Source organism: Salmo salar, chromosome ssa02, assembly GCF_905237065.1.
Source record: "Salmo salar chromosome ssa02, Ssal_v3.1, whole genome shotgun sequence".
NCBI classification, from domain to species: domain Eukaryota; kingdom Metazoa; phylum Chordata; class Actinopteri; order Salmoniformes; family Salmonidae; genus Salmo; species Salmo salar.
In genome coordinates this window covers 11,071,631-11,089,336 of record NC_059443.1, presented here as the reverse complement: position 1 = coordinate 11,089,336, position 17,706 = coordinate 11,071,631, and the positions used below count along the sequence as shown (strand labels likewise).

Sequence of the window (17,706 nt, the reverse complement as noted above, 5' to 3'; positions counted from 1 at the left end):
CAAGGAAAAGTCTACTATATCACTGACATCAGTACAGTGTATGCACCAATAATGTATCTCAGCCCTGGATTGCAGACTCTCTGTATTGGCCATTGAGAGGCTTTGAAGCCACCAGGCGGCCATATTGGCACTCCCCAGTGGGAGTGGTCCTCCATAGGAATGAATGGAATTCTACAGTATTTCAATTCAATGTTTCAAGGAAAAAATTGCATGTATTTAAGTTTTTTTCTTGTAGTGTGGACAGTACCAGTACTTTAAAAAAAAAACTTTATGGAAATGCTTTAATATTTTTTTTACATTTTGTATTTTTATGTTTAGCTCACATATTATTTAAAAGTATGCATGAAGGTGTCTGTAATAGAATAAACATGTCACAAACGAATGTAGACATTAATACATGCATTTCTATAGCTACCAAAATACATTTTTTTACAACGGAGAAGGAATACCAAGATGGCTTCAATAAAGCGCTCCCTGTTAGGCATCCAGAGTTTATACACAACATTGGAATGCACATCGCACACATTCAGTGGCAACATTTGACATCAGCCGCTGCTCATGTTAACATTTTACGTCAACTACAGTTGCGTTGTTGCCGCTCAGTGAGTCTGCGGGAGATAGGGGTCGTCTCCGGGGCAGGGCGCTCAGTGAGTCTGCGGGAGATAGGGGTCGTCTCCGGGGCAGGGCGTCACTGGCTGAGACTTGCAGATCTTCAACAGAACGTGAAGTTATCTAGAAAGTTGCTCAATTTACTACTATCTAATTATTGAACATGGGGAAGCTGGTTGTCATATCACTTTTTGTTGCTGCTTTATCAGCATTTGTTGGAGAGAGAGTTATTAACTTAAGGTAGGCGGTGTTTATGTAGTTGTAGCTTTTTTAGCTGTAATATAATTGCATGCTAACGTTAGCTGTTATAGTAGCTAGCTAGCCAATTTAGTATTTTTGCTAGCAACCTCAAAAAGTTGTTTTGTTGACAACAAGCAATATAAGCAAACTAACCTGTTTTTCTATTTAGATTTCCTTTATTAGCCAGTGCTTTATTACTGAGTAATAATGGTTTGGGTTCTTCTCACTTTTCTGAATGTATAAATTGAGAGATTGAGGGTCACTACATGTTGTTGACAAACAGCAATGCTGTGTGCCAAGCATGGCCTTTTCTGTCAGCCTATGAAGACATACATCTGATCTCAATGCTCAAGTTACAGTAGTCTGAGGCTATACAAGATGTGATAGCTGACTAGGCTATATTTATGATTGTTTGTACATAGACACATAAAAATGCCCTAAGTCATAACTACAGTGTTGAAATTGCAGTGTTATTCTGGAGTTTGAACCATTTGAAGGGATGTAACTATGAACCTTATTTTACATTGCAGGAGAAGGACTCTTGCTTCCAGAAAGCTTGTCCAAACCCACCTCCCAAACTGCCATCCAATCAAAAGCCTTGGTGCGTACAGTACACATATGTACAGGACATTGGGAACTTTAACAGTGCTGGCATGGATATAAAAGGCATGCCTTTCCATAAACTCTATGCCACATGTTCAATGGTATTAAATGAAGTAACTGTACAACGTTATTTGCCTGTAAAGCCATATCTGAACACATGTGATTTGATTTCTGACAGAGTACGGATCAGAGGACCTCACAATACTTCCCAATGGACTTGCTATTATTAGCACTGTGAGTTACAACATTGACTTGACCCTATATGAAACACGCAACATAAAAAATATAGTCTCAAACAAATGTATTAGGCTATCTATTAACATATCCTAATATTAATCTTAATATTATTGGAATTAATAGGGCTTGAAGGATCCAGTATTGCCATCCTATTCAGATGCCCCTGGAAAGATGTACACCCTTGATATGAGTGAAGATTCTAGGATGAAACCAGTGGAGCTCCGCATGGGGAGAGGCTTTGACCTGGAATCCTTCAATCCTCATGGGATCAGTGTATACACAGATGAGACGGGTAAATAAAACCCAGAAGCTGTGTCACAAATGGCACCCTATTCCCTAAATGGCACACTATTCCCTACAGGGCGCTGGTCAAAAGTAGTGCGCTATATAGGGAATAGGGTGCCATTTTGGGACGCAAACAGATTTGGAATGCTTCTGCTGCTCTTCCCACTCTTCTCTTATGTGAAAAGAGAACTGTCAAAAACACAAGACGGATCAATTGATTGAGCTGAATGTTTTCTCCACTTTCCAGATAATTCAGTATACCTGTTTGTGGTCAATCACCCTCAACAAAAAACCCAAGTGGAGATCTTTCTTTTTGTTGAGGAGGACCACTCCCTTGTCTATGTGAAAACCATAAAGCATGAATTCCTTCACAGGTATGCAAGAGCTAAAGTCACGTCATTGCTTCAAACCAATTTGGTTTATTACCTAGATTGTCGGTAGAGTTTCATATTACAGCAGTGCTAAAAGTGTTAATTACATGGTAACAACATGGAAATGTAGCCTATCCTCTTAAACTTGGCTACTCTCAAGACTGGAGAGTTTGGAGAAATTAGGGACATTTGAACTGAGCACCAACTAGTGCTCATTTTTGTTTTGTAATGTTGTTATGCATCCAACAGTTCTTTAATATGCCATTTAGAGTAAATCGTGTTTTAAGTTGATCTGTGGTTTTCTCTTAGTGTGAATGACATTGTGGCTGTAGGAGTGGAGAGCTTCTATGCCACCAACGATCACTATTTCGGTGGAGGTACTCTGAATACCCTGGAGATACTTCTGGCTCAGCCCTGGTCTAACGTTGTGTATTACAGCCCTGAAGAGGTCAAAGTAGTGGCTGAGGGATTCTACATGGCCAATGGCATCAACATCTCACCTGACAAAAGGTACAATAATTGGATGAATAATGTATTCAACCTCTATAGCGCTATTCAAGTATTCAGTCCCGTGTAGCTCAGTTGGTAGAGCATGGCGCCAGGGTTGTGGGTTCGATTCCCACGAGTGACCTGTATGTTCACTAATCCTGTCCATATGGGCAGTCAAACCTGTTAAGTGTTTGATTATAGAGTGGATATCACATGTTGACATGATGAGACCTGTTGGTGTAACTAACTAGCGACGTAACATATATGTAACATATAACTATTTATGCTTTCATGTAGGCACATATATGTGGCAGACTTATTTGACCACAACATACATGTTTTGGAGCGACTGGAAAGCAATGGTTTGGCCCCAGTGAAGGTAAAATATAAGAAATGGCAGATTTGTTTTACATCTGGTAAGTAGTCAAATGGACTATTGAAACATGCTGCTTTGTCGAAAGCCTTCTAAATCTGATGTGTTTATTCTCTCCCATTGCTTGTGTATCTGAATCCAGAATAGGCTCTTTAAAACTCATTTCATGATATTATTATTTTAAAAAGCATGAGCTGGCGCACACCCAAAGAAATTGATTTAGTGTAGAGGTGCTGACTAATAGCGAATAAACTATAAGTCTAAAAATAAAAAGAGTCGCACACCGAATATATATAAACTCCCAGTAATTTATTGGGTAAAAAAACAAAGTTTCAGCATTCACTGTGTCCTGAAGAAGGCACCCTGAAGAAGGCACCCTCTGCTCTCAGGCACCCTGAAGAAGGCACCCTCTGCTCTCAGGCACCCTGAAGAAGGCACCCTCTGCTCTCAGGCACCCTGAAGAAGGCACCCTCTGCTCTCAGGCACCCTGAAGAAGGCACAGTGATGCCGAAACGTTGGGTGTTTTACCCAATAAATTACTGGGAGTTTATATATATATATATATATATATATATATAAAATAAAGAGAGTCACACACTCTATATATATATATATATATATATATATATATAGAGTGTGTGACTCTCTTTATTTTTATAGCTTAAGTGATATTATTCTTTGTCAGCAGGTCGTGGAAGTGGGCTCTCTTGTTGACAACATTTATGTTGACCCTGAGACTGGCGACTTGTGGATAGGTTGTCACCCTAATGGCTGGAAACTATTTCAAAATGATCCTGAGGATCTACCTGGATCTGAGGTTCGTACACCTGCCGTGTGCTATTGAAAATTCCTGAGTGAACTGCTTTCTGGGTCATATACCAGCAGTGTATCTCTATACTATACACCAACATTGTTTTCACATGTTCACGCCTCTACTATGCTATAGGTAAAAGCTGCTGGACTACAGTACATTCCAACTACTGTACGAGAGGAAACACACCAGAGCAATGGACTTAGAGTGGACTTAGAGTTAACTTAGAGTGGACTTAGAGTGGACATGGACTGGACTTAAAGTGGTCTTAGAGTGGTCTTGGAGTGGACTTAGAGTTAACTTAGAGTGGACTTAGAGTGGACATGGACTGGACTTAAAGTGGTCTTAGAGTGGTCTTAGAGCGGACTTAGAGTGGACATGGACTGGACTTAAAGTGGTCTAAGAGTGGACTTGGGGTGGATTTGGAGTGGACTTAGAGTGTACTCAGGGTGTACTCAGAATGAACTTAGAGTGGACTCGGAGTGGACTTGGAGTGGACTCAGGGTGGACATGGACTGGGCTTAAAGTGGACTTGGAGAGGACATGGACTGGGCTTAAAGTGGACTTGGAGTGTACTCAGAGTGGATTTAAAGTGGACTTGGGGTGGATTTCAAGTGGACTTGGAGTGGACATGGACTGGACTTAAAGTGGTCTTAGAGTGGACTTAGAGTGGACATGGAGTGAACTTTGGGTGGACTTGGAGTGGACTTACAGTGGTCTTAGAGTTGACTTAGAGGGGACTTAGAGTGGACTTGGGGTGGATTTGGAGTGGACATGGACTGGACTTAAAGTGGTCTTAGAGTGTTCTCAGAGTGGACTCGGAGTGGACTTGGACTGGACTTAAAGTGGTCTTAGAGTGGACTCGGAGTGGACTCGGAGTGGACTTGGAGTGGACTCAGAGTGGACTCAGAGTGGACATGGACTGGGCTTAAAGTGGACTTAGAGTGGACTTGGACTGGGCTTAAAGTGGACTTGGAGTGGACTTGGAGTGGACTCATAGTGGACATGGACTGGGCTTAAAGTGGACTTAGAGTGGACTTGGAGTGGACTTGGACTGGGCTTAAAGTGGACTTGGAGTGTACTCAGAGTGGACTCAGAGTGGACTCAGAGTGGACTTAAAGTGGACTTAGAGTGGACTCAGAGTGGACTTAAAGTGGACTTAGAGTGGACTTAGAGTAGACTTGGGGTGGACTTGGAGTGGACATGGAGTGAACTTGGGGTGGACTTGGAGTGGACTCAGAGTGGACAGTGGACTTAAAGTGGACTTGGAGTGGATTTAGACTGGACCTGGGGTGGACGTCTTTCTATTGCGTATGCCCTATGTAATGCTCAGTGTCTGGTATACATCTACATTTCATGATATTGTTTTCACAGGTGATTCAGATTAAAGACATCCACTCTGAGAAGCCAGTGGTGACCCAGGTGTATGCTGATGACGGCAGTGTGCTCATAGGATCCTCTGTAGCAGCTCCCTACGGAGGAAAGCTTCTCATTGGAACAATCTACCAGAAAGCCTTGGTCTGTGATCTAGCCAAGGTAGACCAGTAGCCAATGCTCTATGTAGAAAACAGCCATCTGACGTGGGTTGTGGTCGGAAGAGTGCAAGTGTGCAACGTACTGAACATTGCAGATAGAAATAGATAGGTCATTTGAAATGCAAATGAAAGGCCAATATCTCACTTAGGAGTCTAGGTGCAATTCAGATTTTGGCCACTAGATGGCAGCAGTGTATGTGCAACATTTTAGACTGATCCAATGAACTGTTGCATTACTGTTCAAAATGTTGTTTCAAGTCTGCCCAAATGTGCAGAATTGGTCAACTGAAACATTTTCAAATACATAACTATAGAGAACATACAAAAATGATATGGTAATAAAAAATGTAAGTTTACACACTTCCAGGAATGTAATAAATTATGGATAATTAGCTTCCCTACAGAAGATACACTAACCTTCACACATCTAGATGTGTGAAGGTTTTTTAAATATAAAAATTGATTTTATCAAACAAAACTAAGCTACATTTTATCTCTGGGACCCTCAGGATGACAAATCAGAGCAAGATTACTGAATGTAAGAACATTATTTACCTTCAGAGGTGATTATATCAAACCAGTTGCTGTGATTCATTTTTTGTTGTTGTTGTGCATTCTCCTCAAACATTAGCATGGTATTTTCTCACTGTAATAGCTATTGTAAATTGGACAATGCAGTTAGATTAACAAGGATTTAAGCTTTCTGCCCATATAAGACATGTCTATGTCCTGGGAAATGTTCTTGTTACTTATGAAGAGGGTTAAACCAAGGCCTTATACCTTTTTAAGGGGTTAATAAATTATGTTATGATAAACTGAAAGGTCTCCTCTTCAGGAGACCTCTGTGTGTGTGTTAAAACCTGTTTTTGAGTGTTGTGACCTTCAGACACTATCAGAAGGCTTCTACGTTCAGACTCCTGTCTGGATCCCACCATGGTTGTCTGGTTTTCTGAGAACACAAGGCTGTCACAGACCTGATAAAACCAGCCACCTTTCAGAAGATGCTTACACTCGTTCACCTTGTTATGACCCTATACTTGTGACGAAAGGTCAAGTTTCGGTCAAACCCATTTCTGAGCTTCTAATTGCTGATAAGATGGTTACTGCTGTCAGGGGGAGGTTAGATTTATTAAAATGTTGTTACCAGGGAAACTCACGCAAGGATGACTGGGAGAGGCTATATGAGTTGCACGATGTCTTAGACATTTTGCAGAACTTGGGGAGAACTATCATGTACTGTTATACTGTACTCTGTACCAACTTCTGCCTACAATTGTATTACTAAAAGGAGTATTTTAATACTTAAACAAAGAGTCTGTGTTTCCTTTCCATTACTAATGTATGTTTGATAATTATATAGACCTGATCATTTGTTGAAGAAATTGACCAACACTTACAATGTCATGCTAATATCATTATCGCTCTTTATTTCAACCATCCCGTGGGGGGGATACCGATCCCATGGAGGCAGTGGTGGAAAAAGTATCCAATTGTCATACTTGAGTAAAAGTATAGATACATTAATAGAAAGTTACTCAAGTAAAAGTAAAAGTCACCCAGTAAAATACTACTTGAGTAAAAGTCTAAAAGTATTTGGTACTAAATATACTTAAGTATCCAAAGTAAATGTAATTGCAAAATTATACTTAAGTATCGAAAGTAGAAGTGTAAATCATTTCAAATTCCTTCTTTTAAGCAAAGCAGATGGCACCATTTTCTTGTTTTTAAAATGTATGGATAGCCAGGGGCACACTCCAACACTCAGACATCATTTACGAAAGATGCATTTGTGTTTAGTGAGTCCGCCAAATCAAATTTCAAATCAAATTTATTTTTATATAGCCCTTCGTACATCAGCTGATATTCTCAAAGTGCTATACAGAAACCCAGCCTAAAACCCCAAACAGCAAGCAAAGCATGTGAAAGAAGCACGGTGGCTAGGAAAAACTCCCTAGGAAAAACTCCCTAGAAAGGCCAAAAACCTAGGAAGAAACCTAGAGAGGAACCAGGCTATGAGGGGTGGCCAGTCCTCTTCTGGCTGTGCAGGGTGGATATTATAACAGAACATGGTCAAAATGTTAAAATGTTCATAAATGACCAGCATGGTCAAATAATAATAATCATAGTAGTTGTCGAGGGTGCAACAAGCACGTCCGGTGAACAGGTCAGGGTTCCATAGCCGCAGGCAGAACAGTTGAAACTGGAGCAGCAGCACGGCCAGGTGGACTGGGGACAGCAAGGAGTCATCATACCAGGTAGTCCTGAGGCATGGTCCTAGGGCTCAGGTCCTCCGAGAGAAAGACAGAAAGAGAGAAAGAGAGAATTAGAGAGAGCATATTTAAATACACACAGGACACCGGATAAGACAAGAGAAATACTCCAGATGTAACAGACTGATCCTAGCCCCCGACACATAAACTACTGCAGCATAAATACTGGAGGCTGAGACAGGAGGGATCAGAAGACACTGTGGCCCCATCCGATGATACCCCGGACAGGGCCAAACAGGCAGGATATAACCCCACCCACTTTGCCAAAGCACAGCCCCCACACCACTAGAGGGATGTCTCCAACCACCAACTTACCGTCCTAAGACAAGGCCGAGTATAGCCCACAACGATCTCCGCCATGGCACAACCCAAGGGGGGGCGCCAACCCAGACAGGAAGACCACGTCAGTGACTCAACCCACTCAAGTGACGCACCCCTCCCATGGACGGCATGGAAGAACACCAGTAGGCCAGTGACTCAGCCTCTGTAAAAGGGTTAGAGGCAGAGAATCCCAGTGGAAAGAGGGGAACCGGCAAGGCAGAGACAGCAAGGGCGGTTCGTTGCTCCAGCCTTTCCGTTCACCTTCACACTCCTGGGCCAGACTATACTTAATCATAGGACCTACTGAAGAGATAAGTCTTCAGTAAAGACTTAAAAGTTGAGACTGAGTCTGCGTCTCTCACATTGGTAGGCAGACCATTCCATAAAAATGGAGCTCTATAGGAGAAAGCCCTACCTCCAGCCGTTTGCTTAGAAATTCTAGGGACAATTAGGAGGCCTGCGTCTTGTGACCGTAGCGTACGTGTAGGTATGTACGGCAGGACCAAATCGGAAAGATAGGTAGGAGCAAGCCCATGTAATGCTTTGTAGGTTAGCAGTAAAACCTTGAAATCAGCCCTTGCCTTAACAGGAAGCCAGTGTAGGGAGGCTAACACTGGAGTAATATGATCAAATTTTTTGGTTCTAGTCAGGATTCTAGCAGCCGTATTTAGCACTAACTGAAGTTTATTTAGTGCTTTATCCGGGTAGCCGGAAAGTAGAGCATTGCAGTAGTCCAGCCTAGAAGTAACAAAAGCATGGATTAATTTTTCTGCGTCATTTTTGGACAGAAAATTTCTGATTTTTGCAATGTTACGTAGATGGAAAAAAGCTGTCCTTGAAACAGTCTTGATATGTTCTTCAAAAGAGAGATCAGGGTCCAGAGTAACGCCGAGGTCCTTCACAGTTTTATTTGAGACGACTGTACAACCATCCAGATTAATTGTCAGATTCAACAGAAGATCTCTTTGTTTCTTGGGACCTAGAACAAGCATCTCTGTTTTGTCCGAGTTTAAAAGTAGAAAGTTTGCAGCCATCCACTTCTTTATGTCTGAAACACAGGCTTCTAGCGAGGGCAATTTTGGGGCTTCACCATGTTTCATTGAAATGTACAGCTGTGTGTCGTCTGCATAACAGTGAAATTTAACATTATGTTTTCGAATGACATCCCCAAGAGGTAAAATATATAGTGAAAACAATAGTGGTCCTAAAACGGAACCTTGAGGAACACCGAAATTTACAATTGATTTGTCAGAGGACAAACCATTCACAGAGACAAACTGATATCTTTCCGACAGATAAGATCTAAACCAGGCCAGAACTTGTCCATGTAGACCAATTTGGGTTTCCAATCTCTCCAAAAGAATGTGGTGATCGATGGTATCAAAAGCGGCACTAAGATCTAGGAGCACGAGGACAGATGCAGAGCCTCGGTCTGACGTCATTAAAAGGTCATTTACCACCTTCACAAATCAGAGGCAGAAGGGATGACCATGTGTTGTCTTGATAAGTGCGTGAATTGGTCATTTTCCTGTCCTGCTAAGCACTCAAAATGTAACTTTTGGGTGTCAGGTAAAATGTACTGAGTAAAAAGTACATTCTTTTCTTTAGGAATGTAGTGAAGTAAAAGTAAAGTTGTCAAAAAAACGTAGTACTGTAAAGTATTTTTACTTAAGTACTTTATACCACTGCGTAGAGTTTAAAGTTATGTTTAAATTACAGGTACGTCTCACTGATTTGACATGGAAAACAAGTATTTTAAAAGCTTTTTTTACCCTCTTTGTAAAGTGAACTAGAGTCAGTTGTGATATAACTGAATATTGTTTTCTTCACAAGTGTGTTAACTTCTTTACATTAAATGTGGGCTGCTAATTTGGCGTGCAAGTCTTAACTGTTGTTTAGTTGTCAACTCATTTGTCTTAAAAGCAGCAAACAATAGATGTGGACAATATCATCATCATGAACCCTGGGATCACAGTTTTGGGACTGCAGGTTTGACCTCCCTCTAGGAATTGCTGAACTACAGCGCGCCCCATGGTTCAACTGTGCAATTGCACTCTGCTTGTACACTGCACCCACATTTTGCACACTGCTTTCATAACCTTTGACCAAGGGAAAGAGTTTGTCTGCCATGAAGTGGGTGCTTGTAACCATCTGCATTGCTGCCTTGGCAGCTCTTTTGGGGCAAAGACTTCTTCAATTGAGGTAGGCTGCATGGTTGCTGAACATTTTAACATTATAGGGCATGTGTATCTTCTTTGGAATGTCTTCTTTGGAATCATGCTACATTTCCCTGATCAGAGTTTACAATATTGACATTGTCAACAGAGGCCTCAGACATTAAAAGTGATATTTGAAAAATAGGCTTTTAGCAACTTTGAAGTGAACTACTTTAGGTGAATTGAGCAGTGGTGTGACAGTGTTAAAAGCTGAATTCAGAATGATCTGTGTTGCTTTTGCTTTCACTCCAAAGTAATATTAACCGGGTTCTATTTGCAGTGAAATAGCCCTTGCCAACAGAGAAGTGCCTGTAAAACGCCTCCCCAACTGTCACCTATTAAAGAATATAGGTATGTCTGAACCAGTCCATTAAATTGTAATCATACATTGACATTATAACAGTTCATGCTTTAATTAATACATATAGTATAGTTCTTCTGTGTTTCACATCGGTGTGAGATAGATACTAATGTAATGTTGAAATAGCCTGTTCTACTTTGAGCCTATTCCAGTTATTCCAGTAGGCTCAAAATAATGAGTCTTCTCAGTATATGTGATGAGATCAGGCTGTATAACCGCTAGTTGGGCAAGTGTCAGGGCTGAAGTCCATTAGACTAATAGACCAAGTATCAACGTGTCCCAGCATGCTTTGTTTGGTGTCATAATGATGATGTTATGTTCAATGAAGGCCTTTGGCCTATGGGATAAAAAGAATAGGCTATTGCTAATGGTTTGTGGACAATCCTATATGTACAGAATATGGAGCAGAGGACTTAACCATACTTCGAGATGGACTGGCCATCATAAGCACCGTAAGTAATATCCATTGTCATGATGCGATCCTTAATGGCAAGCATATTCTGGTAAGGCACACTGAATAATTAAAATATTGTCCTCAATTCATAATATTACATGTTGAACATACCTCCCTCACACTGATGATAAAATAACTATTTTTACAGAATAAAACGACTGTTTTTAACAATACAATACATACACCCTGTTTGTATCCCAAATGGCACCCTATTCCCTACGTAGTGCACTAATTTGGTCAAAAGTAGTGCACTATATAGGGAATAGGGTGCCGTTTAGGACTTAACATTGTCACGCATGTCAAATCAAATCAAATTCAAATCAAATTTATTTTTATATAGCCCTTCGTACATCAGCTGATATTCTCAAAGTGCTGTACAGAAACCCAGCCTAAAACCCCAAACAGCAAGCAAAGCATGTGAAAGAAGCACGGTGGCTAGGAAAAACTCCCTAGGAAAAACTCCCTAGAAAGGCCAAAAACCTAGGAAGAAACCTAGAGAGGAACCAGGCTATGAGGGGTGGCCAGTCCTCTTCTGGCTGTGCAGGGTGGATATTATAACAGAACATGGTCAAGATGTTAAAATGTTCATAAATGACCAGCATGGTCAAATAATAATAATCATAGTAGTTGTCGAGGGTGCAACAAGCACGTCCGGTGAACAGGTCAGGGTTCCATAGCCGCAGGCAGAACAGTTGAAACTGGAGCAGCAGCACGGCCAGGTGGACTGGGGACAGCAAGGAGTCATCATACCAGGCAGCCTGAGGCATGGTCCTAGGGCCCAGGTCCTCCGAGAGAAAGACAGAAAAAGAGAAAGAGAGAATTAGAGAGAGCATATTTAAATTCACACAGGACACCGGATAAGACAAGAGAAATACTCCAGATGTAACAGACTGACCCTAGCCCCCCGACACATAAACTACTGCAGCATAAATACTGGAGGCTGAGACAGGAGGGATCAGAAGACACTGTGGCCCCATCCGATGATACCCCCGGACAGGGCCAAACAGGCAGGATATAACCCCACCCACTTTGCCAAAGCACAGCCCCCACACCACTAGAGGGATGTCTCCAACCACCAACTTACCGTCCTAAGACAAGGCAGAGTATAGCCCACAACGATCTCCGCCATGGCACAACCCAAGGGGGGGGCGCCAACCCAGACAGGAAGACCACGTCAGTGACTCAACCCACTCAAGTGACACACCCCTCCCATGGACGGCATGGAAGAACACCAGTAGGCCAGTGACCCCTGTAAAAGGGTTAGAGGCAGAGAATCCCAGTGGAAAGAGGGGAACCAGCAAGGCAGAGACAGCAAGGGCGGTTCGTTGCTCCAGCCTTTCCGTTCACCTTCACACTCCTGGGCCAGGCTATACTTAATCATAGGACCTACTGAAGAGATAAGTCTTCAGTAAAGACTTAAAGGTTGAGACTGAGTCTGCGTCTCTCACATTGGTAGGCAGACCATTCCATAAAAATGGAGCTCTATAGGAGAAAGCCCTACCTCCAGCCGTTTGCTTAGAAATTCTAGGGACAATTAGGAGGCCTGCGTCTTGTGACCGTAGCGTACGTGTAGGTATGTACGGCAGGACCAAATCGGAAAGATAGGTAGGAGCAAGCCCATGTAATGCTTTGTAGGTTAGCAGTAAAACCTTGAAATCAGCCCTTGCCTTAACAGGAAGCCAGTGTAGGGAGGCTAGCACTGGAGTAATATGATCAAATTTTTTGGTTCTAGTCAGGATTCTAGCAGCCGTATTTAGCACTAACTGAAGTTTATTTAGTGCTTTATCCGGGTAGCCGGAAAGTAGAGCATTGCAGTAGTCCAGCCTAGAAGTAACAAAAGCATGGATTAATTTTTCTGCGTCATTTTTGGACAGAAAATTTCTGATTTTTGCAATGTTACGTAGATGGAAAAAAGCTGTCCTTGAAACAGTCTTGATATGTTCTTCAAAAGAGAGATCAGGGTCCAGAGTAACGCCGAGGTCCTTCACAGTTTTATTTGAGACGACTGTACAACCATCCAGATTAATTGTCAGATTCAACAGAAGATCTCTTTGTTTCTTGGGACCTAGAACAAGCATCTTTGTTTTGTCCGAGTTTAAAAGTAGAAAGTTTGCAGCCATCCACTTCTTTATGTCTGAAACACAGGCTTCTAGCGAGGGCAATTTTGGGGCTTCACCATGTTTCATTGAAATGTACAGCTGTACGCATGTCAAATCATTACCCCCCCACCCAGGGCTTGAAATATCCTGGAATGCCCTCGTTCTCTGATGACCCAGGGAAGATCTATACCCTGGACCTGTTGGACCCCAGACTGATCCCTGTGGAACTGACAATCAAAGGAGACCTGGACCGGGACTCCTTCAACCCCCATGGAATCAGTGTCTACATTGACGAGACAGGTGAAGTATGGGATATTTAGCTCTCACATATGAAATTAGTTTGTTTCAAAAACAGGACAGGGAGTAGTACAGTACAATATACAGTACCAGTCAAAAGTTTGGACACACCTGCTCATTCAAGGGTTTTTCTGAATGTTTGACTATTTTCTACATTGTAGAGTAATAGCGAAGACATCACAACTATGAAATAACACATATGGAATCATGAGGAAACCAATTTTTTTTTAAACAAATCAAAATATATTTTTGATTCTTCAAATTAGCCACCCTTTGCCTTGACGACAGCTTTGCACACTCTTGGCATAAAGAAAAACCCTTGAATGAGTAGGTGTGTCCAAACATTTGACTCGTACTGTATAGCAAAACAGTACAGTATACAGTAAAACAATAGTGTACAGTATACAGTAAAACAATACAGTACAACAGCACAGTATACAGTAAAACAATACAGTATACAGTACAGTATACAGTAAAACAATACAGTATACAATAAAACATCTGTCAGCAATTATTCTAGTTACTCAAGTCAGAAATCGCAGCAAATCTCTCCATTCCAGACCAGATTATCCCAAATTGGGAACACCCTTCAGACCATTGTCTATGGAATTATGAACACTACTGTGTGTGTGTGTGTGTGTGTGTGTGTGTGTGTGTGTGTGTGTGTGTGTCTTCCCTGTCAAGCAATAGAGAGCCTTAGACACCAGAGGGGACAGTAGAGACCATATTTTTCACTGCTGAACTCCCATCTCCTTCCAGATAAAACCATTCATCTGTTTGTTGTCAATCATCCTCAACATTACACCAGCCAGGTAGAGATCTTTCTATTTGTCGAAGAGGACAACACCATTGTGCACCTGAAAACTATAAAGCATGATCTCCTTCATAGGTAGGTGTGAGATGTTTACATTTACATGATGTGGATGAACCACATTGGCTATGTACTGTACAGTATGACCAGTGAGAGTTCCACAGTGGTGTTTTTCTGCTTGGCTAACTCTGTATGTTTTTGCCCTTTACTCTCTCAGTGTGAATGACATTGTGGCTGTGGGAGTGGAGAGCTTCTATGCCACCAACGATCACTCCTATCCCAGTGAAGCGCTACACATGCTGGCTGTCTTCTTGGGTCTACCCTGGGCTGATGTGGTTTACTACAGCCCTGGAGGAGTGAAGGCAGTGGGCGATGGCTTCCTATCTGCAAACGGCATCAACATGTCACCCGACAAAAGGTGCCTTCTTTGTTTCCACAATTGTAGTAAAGTCTACACAATTGAAAATCGAACCGTTTAGAATGTACAAATCTGTTGTGCTCTTTGAAAGTGTGTTATGCAGTAAAACAATAAATGTGCTTTTCCCCCCAGGTATCTATACGTGTCCGCTATTTTGGACCATGAGATTGCTGTTTTTGAGATAAAGAAAAACAAAGACTTGGTACATGTCAAGGTAAAACTTTTTCACTACATCAAATATGAACGCAAACTTCTTTACGGGCACAATATTATATTTTGTATTGTTTCTAGAGATGGTTCAACTGCTGTATTACAATCAGCCATCACATTCCTATTGATGTCTGTCTCCAACCAGTCTGTAGCCGTTGGGTCTCTCTGTGACAACATCGAGGTGGACCATGTAACAGGTGACATATGGCTGGGTTGTCACCCTAATGGAGTAAAGGTAGCAGCATGTGACCCTGAGGATCCACCTGGATCGGAGGTTAGTGCCTCATTTACCATGTCCTCTAGTTGTATTATATTATAGGAATAAATTCACTCTGATCTCAGTTCCAAATGGCACCCTATTCCCTATAGCAGTGGTTCCTAAATCTTTTTATAGTCCCGTACCCCTTCAAACATTCAACCTCCAGCTGCGTACCCCCTCTAGCACCAGGGTCAGCACACTCTCAAATGTTGTTTTTTTGCCATCATTGTAAACCTGCCACACACACACTATACAATACATTTATTAAACATAAGAATGAGTGTGAGTTTTTGTCACAACGCGGCTCGTGGGAAGTGACAAAGAGCTCTTATAGGACCAGGGCAGAAATAACAATATAATCAATAATTTTGCTCTTTATTTAACCATCTTAGATATAAAACCTTATTTGTTCATTGAAAATTGTGAATGACTCACCACAGGTTAATGAGAAGGGTGTGCTTGAAAGGATGCACATAACTCTGCAATGTTGGGATGTATTGGAGAGAGTCTCAGTCGTAAATAATTTTCGACACAGTCTGTGCCTGTATTTAGTTTTCATGCTAGCGAGGGCTGAGAATCCACTCTCACATAGGTATGTGGTTGCAAAGGGCATCAGTGTCTTAACAGCGCGATTTGGCAAGGCAGGATACTCTGAGCCCAGCCCAATCCAGAAATCTGGCAGTGGCTTCTGATTAAATACAATTTTCACAGAACCGCTTATTACAATTTTGATGAAGCTCTCTTGTTCAGATATCAGTAAGTGAACTGGAGGCAGGGCATGAAAGGGATAACGAATCCAGTTGTTTGTGTCATCCGTTTCTGGAATGTATCTGCGTAATTGCGCACCCAGCTCACTCAGGTGCTTCACTATATCACATTTGAAATTGTCCGTAAGCTTGAGTTCATTTGCACACAAAAAAATCATAGAATAATGGAAAGACCTGTGTGTTGTCCTTGTTAATACAGACAGAGAAGAGCTCCAACTTCTTAATCATAGCCTCAATTTTGTCCAACACACTGAATATAGTTGCGGAGAAAGAAAAGAAACATCACCCAGATAGGCCAGTCGTGTGAGAAACTCATCAGACAAGTGAAAATTATGGTCACTAAAGAAAACTTGTCAATACTTTGCCCCTTGATAACCAGCGCACTTCTGTATGTTGTAAAAGTGTTACATGGTCGCTGCCCATATCATTGCATAGTGCAGAAAATACACAAGAGTTCAGGGACCTTGCTTTAACAAAGTTAACCATTTTCACTGTAGTGTCCAAAACGTCTTTCAAGCTGTCAGGCATTCCCTTGGCAGCAAGAGCCTCTCGGTGGATGCTGCAGTGTACCCAAGTGGCGTCGGGAGCAACTGCTTGCACACATGTTATCACTCCACTATGTCTCCCGGTCATGGCTTTTGCGCCATCAGTACAGATACCAACATGAGTAGCAGATACATTTGGCTACATACGGACCGTTAGTGGAATCCCCGCGAGAGAACAACGGTGAAAGTGATTGGATGTTAATTATTTGACTAGGCTACCTGTATTTGACATTGTGTTGTTGTTTCGCTGAACACCAGATGGTTTAATTTGACCCCAGTTTGGGAATACCTGCCCTGTAGAGTATACTCCCTATGGGCCTTGGTCAAAAGTAGCGTAGTGCACTGTATAAGGAATAGACTGCCATTTGGGACACAGCCCATGTACCAAAAGCTTTAATTGGTTTTCTTTATCATAATTTGTTTTATAGGTCATTAGGATTCGGGACATCCACTATGAGAAGCCAGTTGTGACCCAGGTGTATGCTGATGATGGCAGTGTGCTCCTAGGATCCTCTGTAGCAGCTCCCTATGAAGGAAAGCTTCTCATAGGAACAGTCTACCACAAAGCCTTGGTCTGTGATCTGAAGTAGCCAATGATTCCTTTCAGACTTCTGATTTCCAAAGTCTGTGTGTGTATATATAGATGCAGTAATGACACTCAAACTGTATTGTGCTCAAAGTCTGTGCTGTTTCTGTATAGTACATCTTGTCTGGTATAGTATGATTGAAAAGTATAAATATTCCACATGGTTGCCACAATATAACACTGCAATTGCTGTGATGCATGGCATGTGTTATTATGTTAAACGATAAGAGGCCGTCTGCGCTCTTAAGTTCCTTAGTACTCAATAGTGTCTGTTCCGGGTGCGTAGGAATCAAAATAACAATACTGGAAAAGATGAAAGACCTGCACACTGTCAAAAAAATGAATCAATCCAAAACTGAGGCTTGATGTGTTATTATGTTTACATGTATCTTGATGGACTATTTGTATTGATTAAACAGTTATATTCCATTCTCTGACATTGACAAATTGTTGATAATTGATCTTTGGGGGATTTTTTTTGTGTGTGTGGGGGTAATGACAAAGCAAAAAATACATGTTTCTATATCTTACATCTCCTT

The 17,706-nt window shown here is 41.7% G+C and overlaps 2 protein-coding genes across 2 annotated transcripts; both read left to right on the top strand.

The window, feature by feature from the left end:
• Positions 1-697: 697 nt before the first annotated feature.
• pon2 (Serum paraoxonase/arylesterase 2) lies at positions 698-5,656 on the top strand (the record flags this gene model as incomplete). The annotated part of the gene is given in 9 exon segments (NM_001141506.1): positions 698-849; positions 1,380-1,450; positions 1,631-1,686; positions 1,813-1,981; positions 2,222-2,348; positions 2,655-2,855; positions 3,132-3,213; positions 3,896-4,024; positions 5,393-5,656. Coding segments are annotated over 9 exon segments (1,086 nt in total). The 5' UTR covers positions 698-772.
• A 4,528-nt stretch (positions 5,657-10,184) lies between these two features.
• Positions 10,185-17,604, top strand: LOC106598067 (serum paraoxonase/arylesterase 2). The gene is made up of 9 exons (XM_045697593.1): positions 10,185-10,346; positions 10,641-10,711; positions 11,118-11,173; positions 13,409-13,574; positions 14,331-14,460; positions 14,600-14,800; positions 14,933-15,014; positions 15,156-15,284; positions 17,010-17,604. Exons 1-9 carry the CDS (start codon positions 10,273-10,275, stop codon positions 17,169-17,171), a joined length of 1,071 nt encoding a protein of 356 aa, XP_045553549.1. The 5' UTR covers positions 10,185-10,272; the 3' UTR covers positions 17,172-17,604.
• The last annotated feature ends 102 nt before the right edge of the window (positions 17,605-17,706 follow it).

What these genes read in the sequence shown, in the direction of transcription:
- LOC106598067 (XM_045697593.1), top strand. Translation starts at nt 10,273, where the DNA reads ATGAAGTGGGTGCTTGTAACCATCTGCATTGCTGCCTTGGCAGCTCTT. An exon ending in TGTCTACATTGACGAGACAG is followed by an intron (nt 13,575 to 14,330) that starts GTGAAGTATGGG and finishes ATCTCCTTCCAG; the next exon opens with ATAAAACCATTCATCTGTTT. An exon ending in AAGCATGATCTCCTTCATAG is followed by an intron (nt 14,461 to 14,599) that starts GTAGGTGTGAGA and finishes TTACTCTCTCAG; the next exon opens with TGTGAATGACATTGTGGCTG.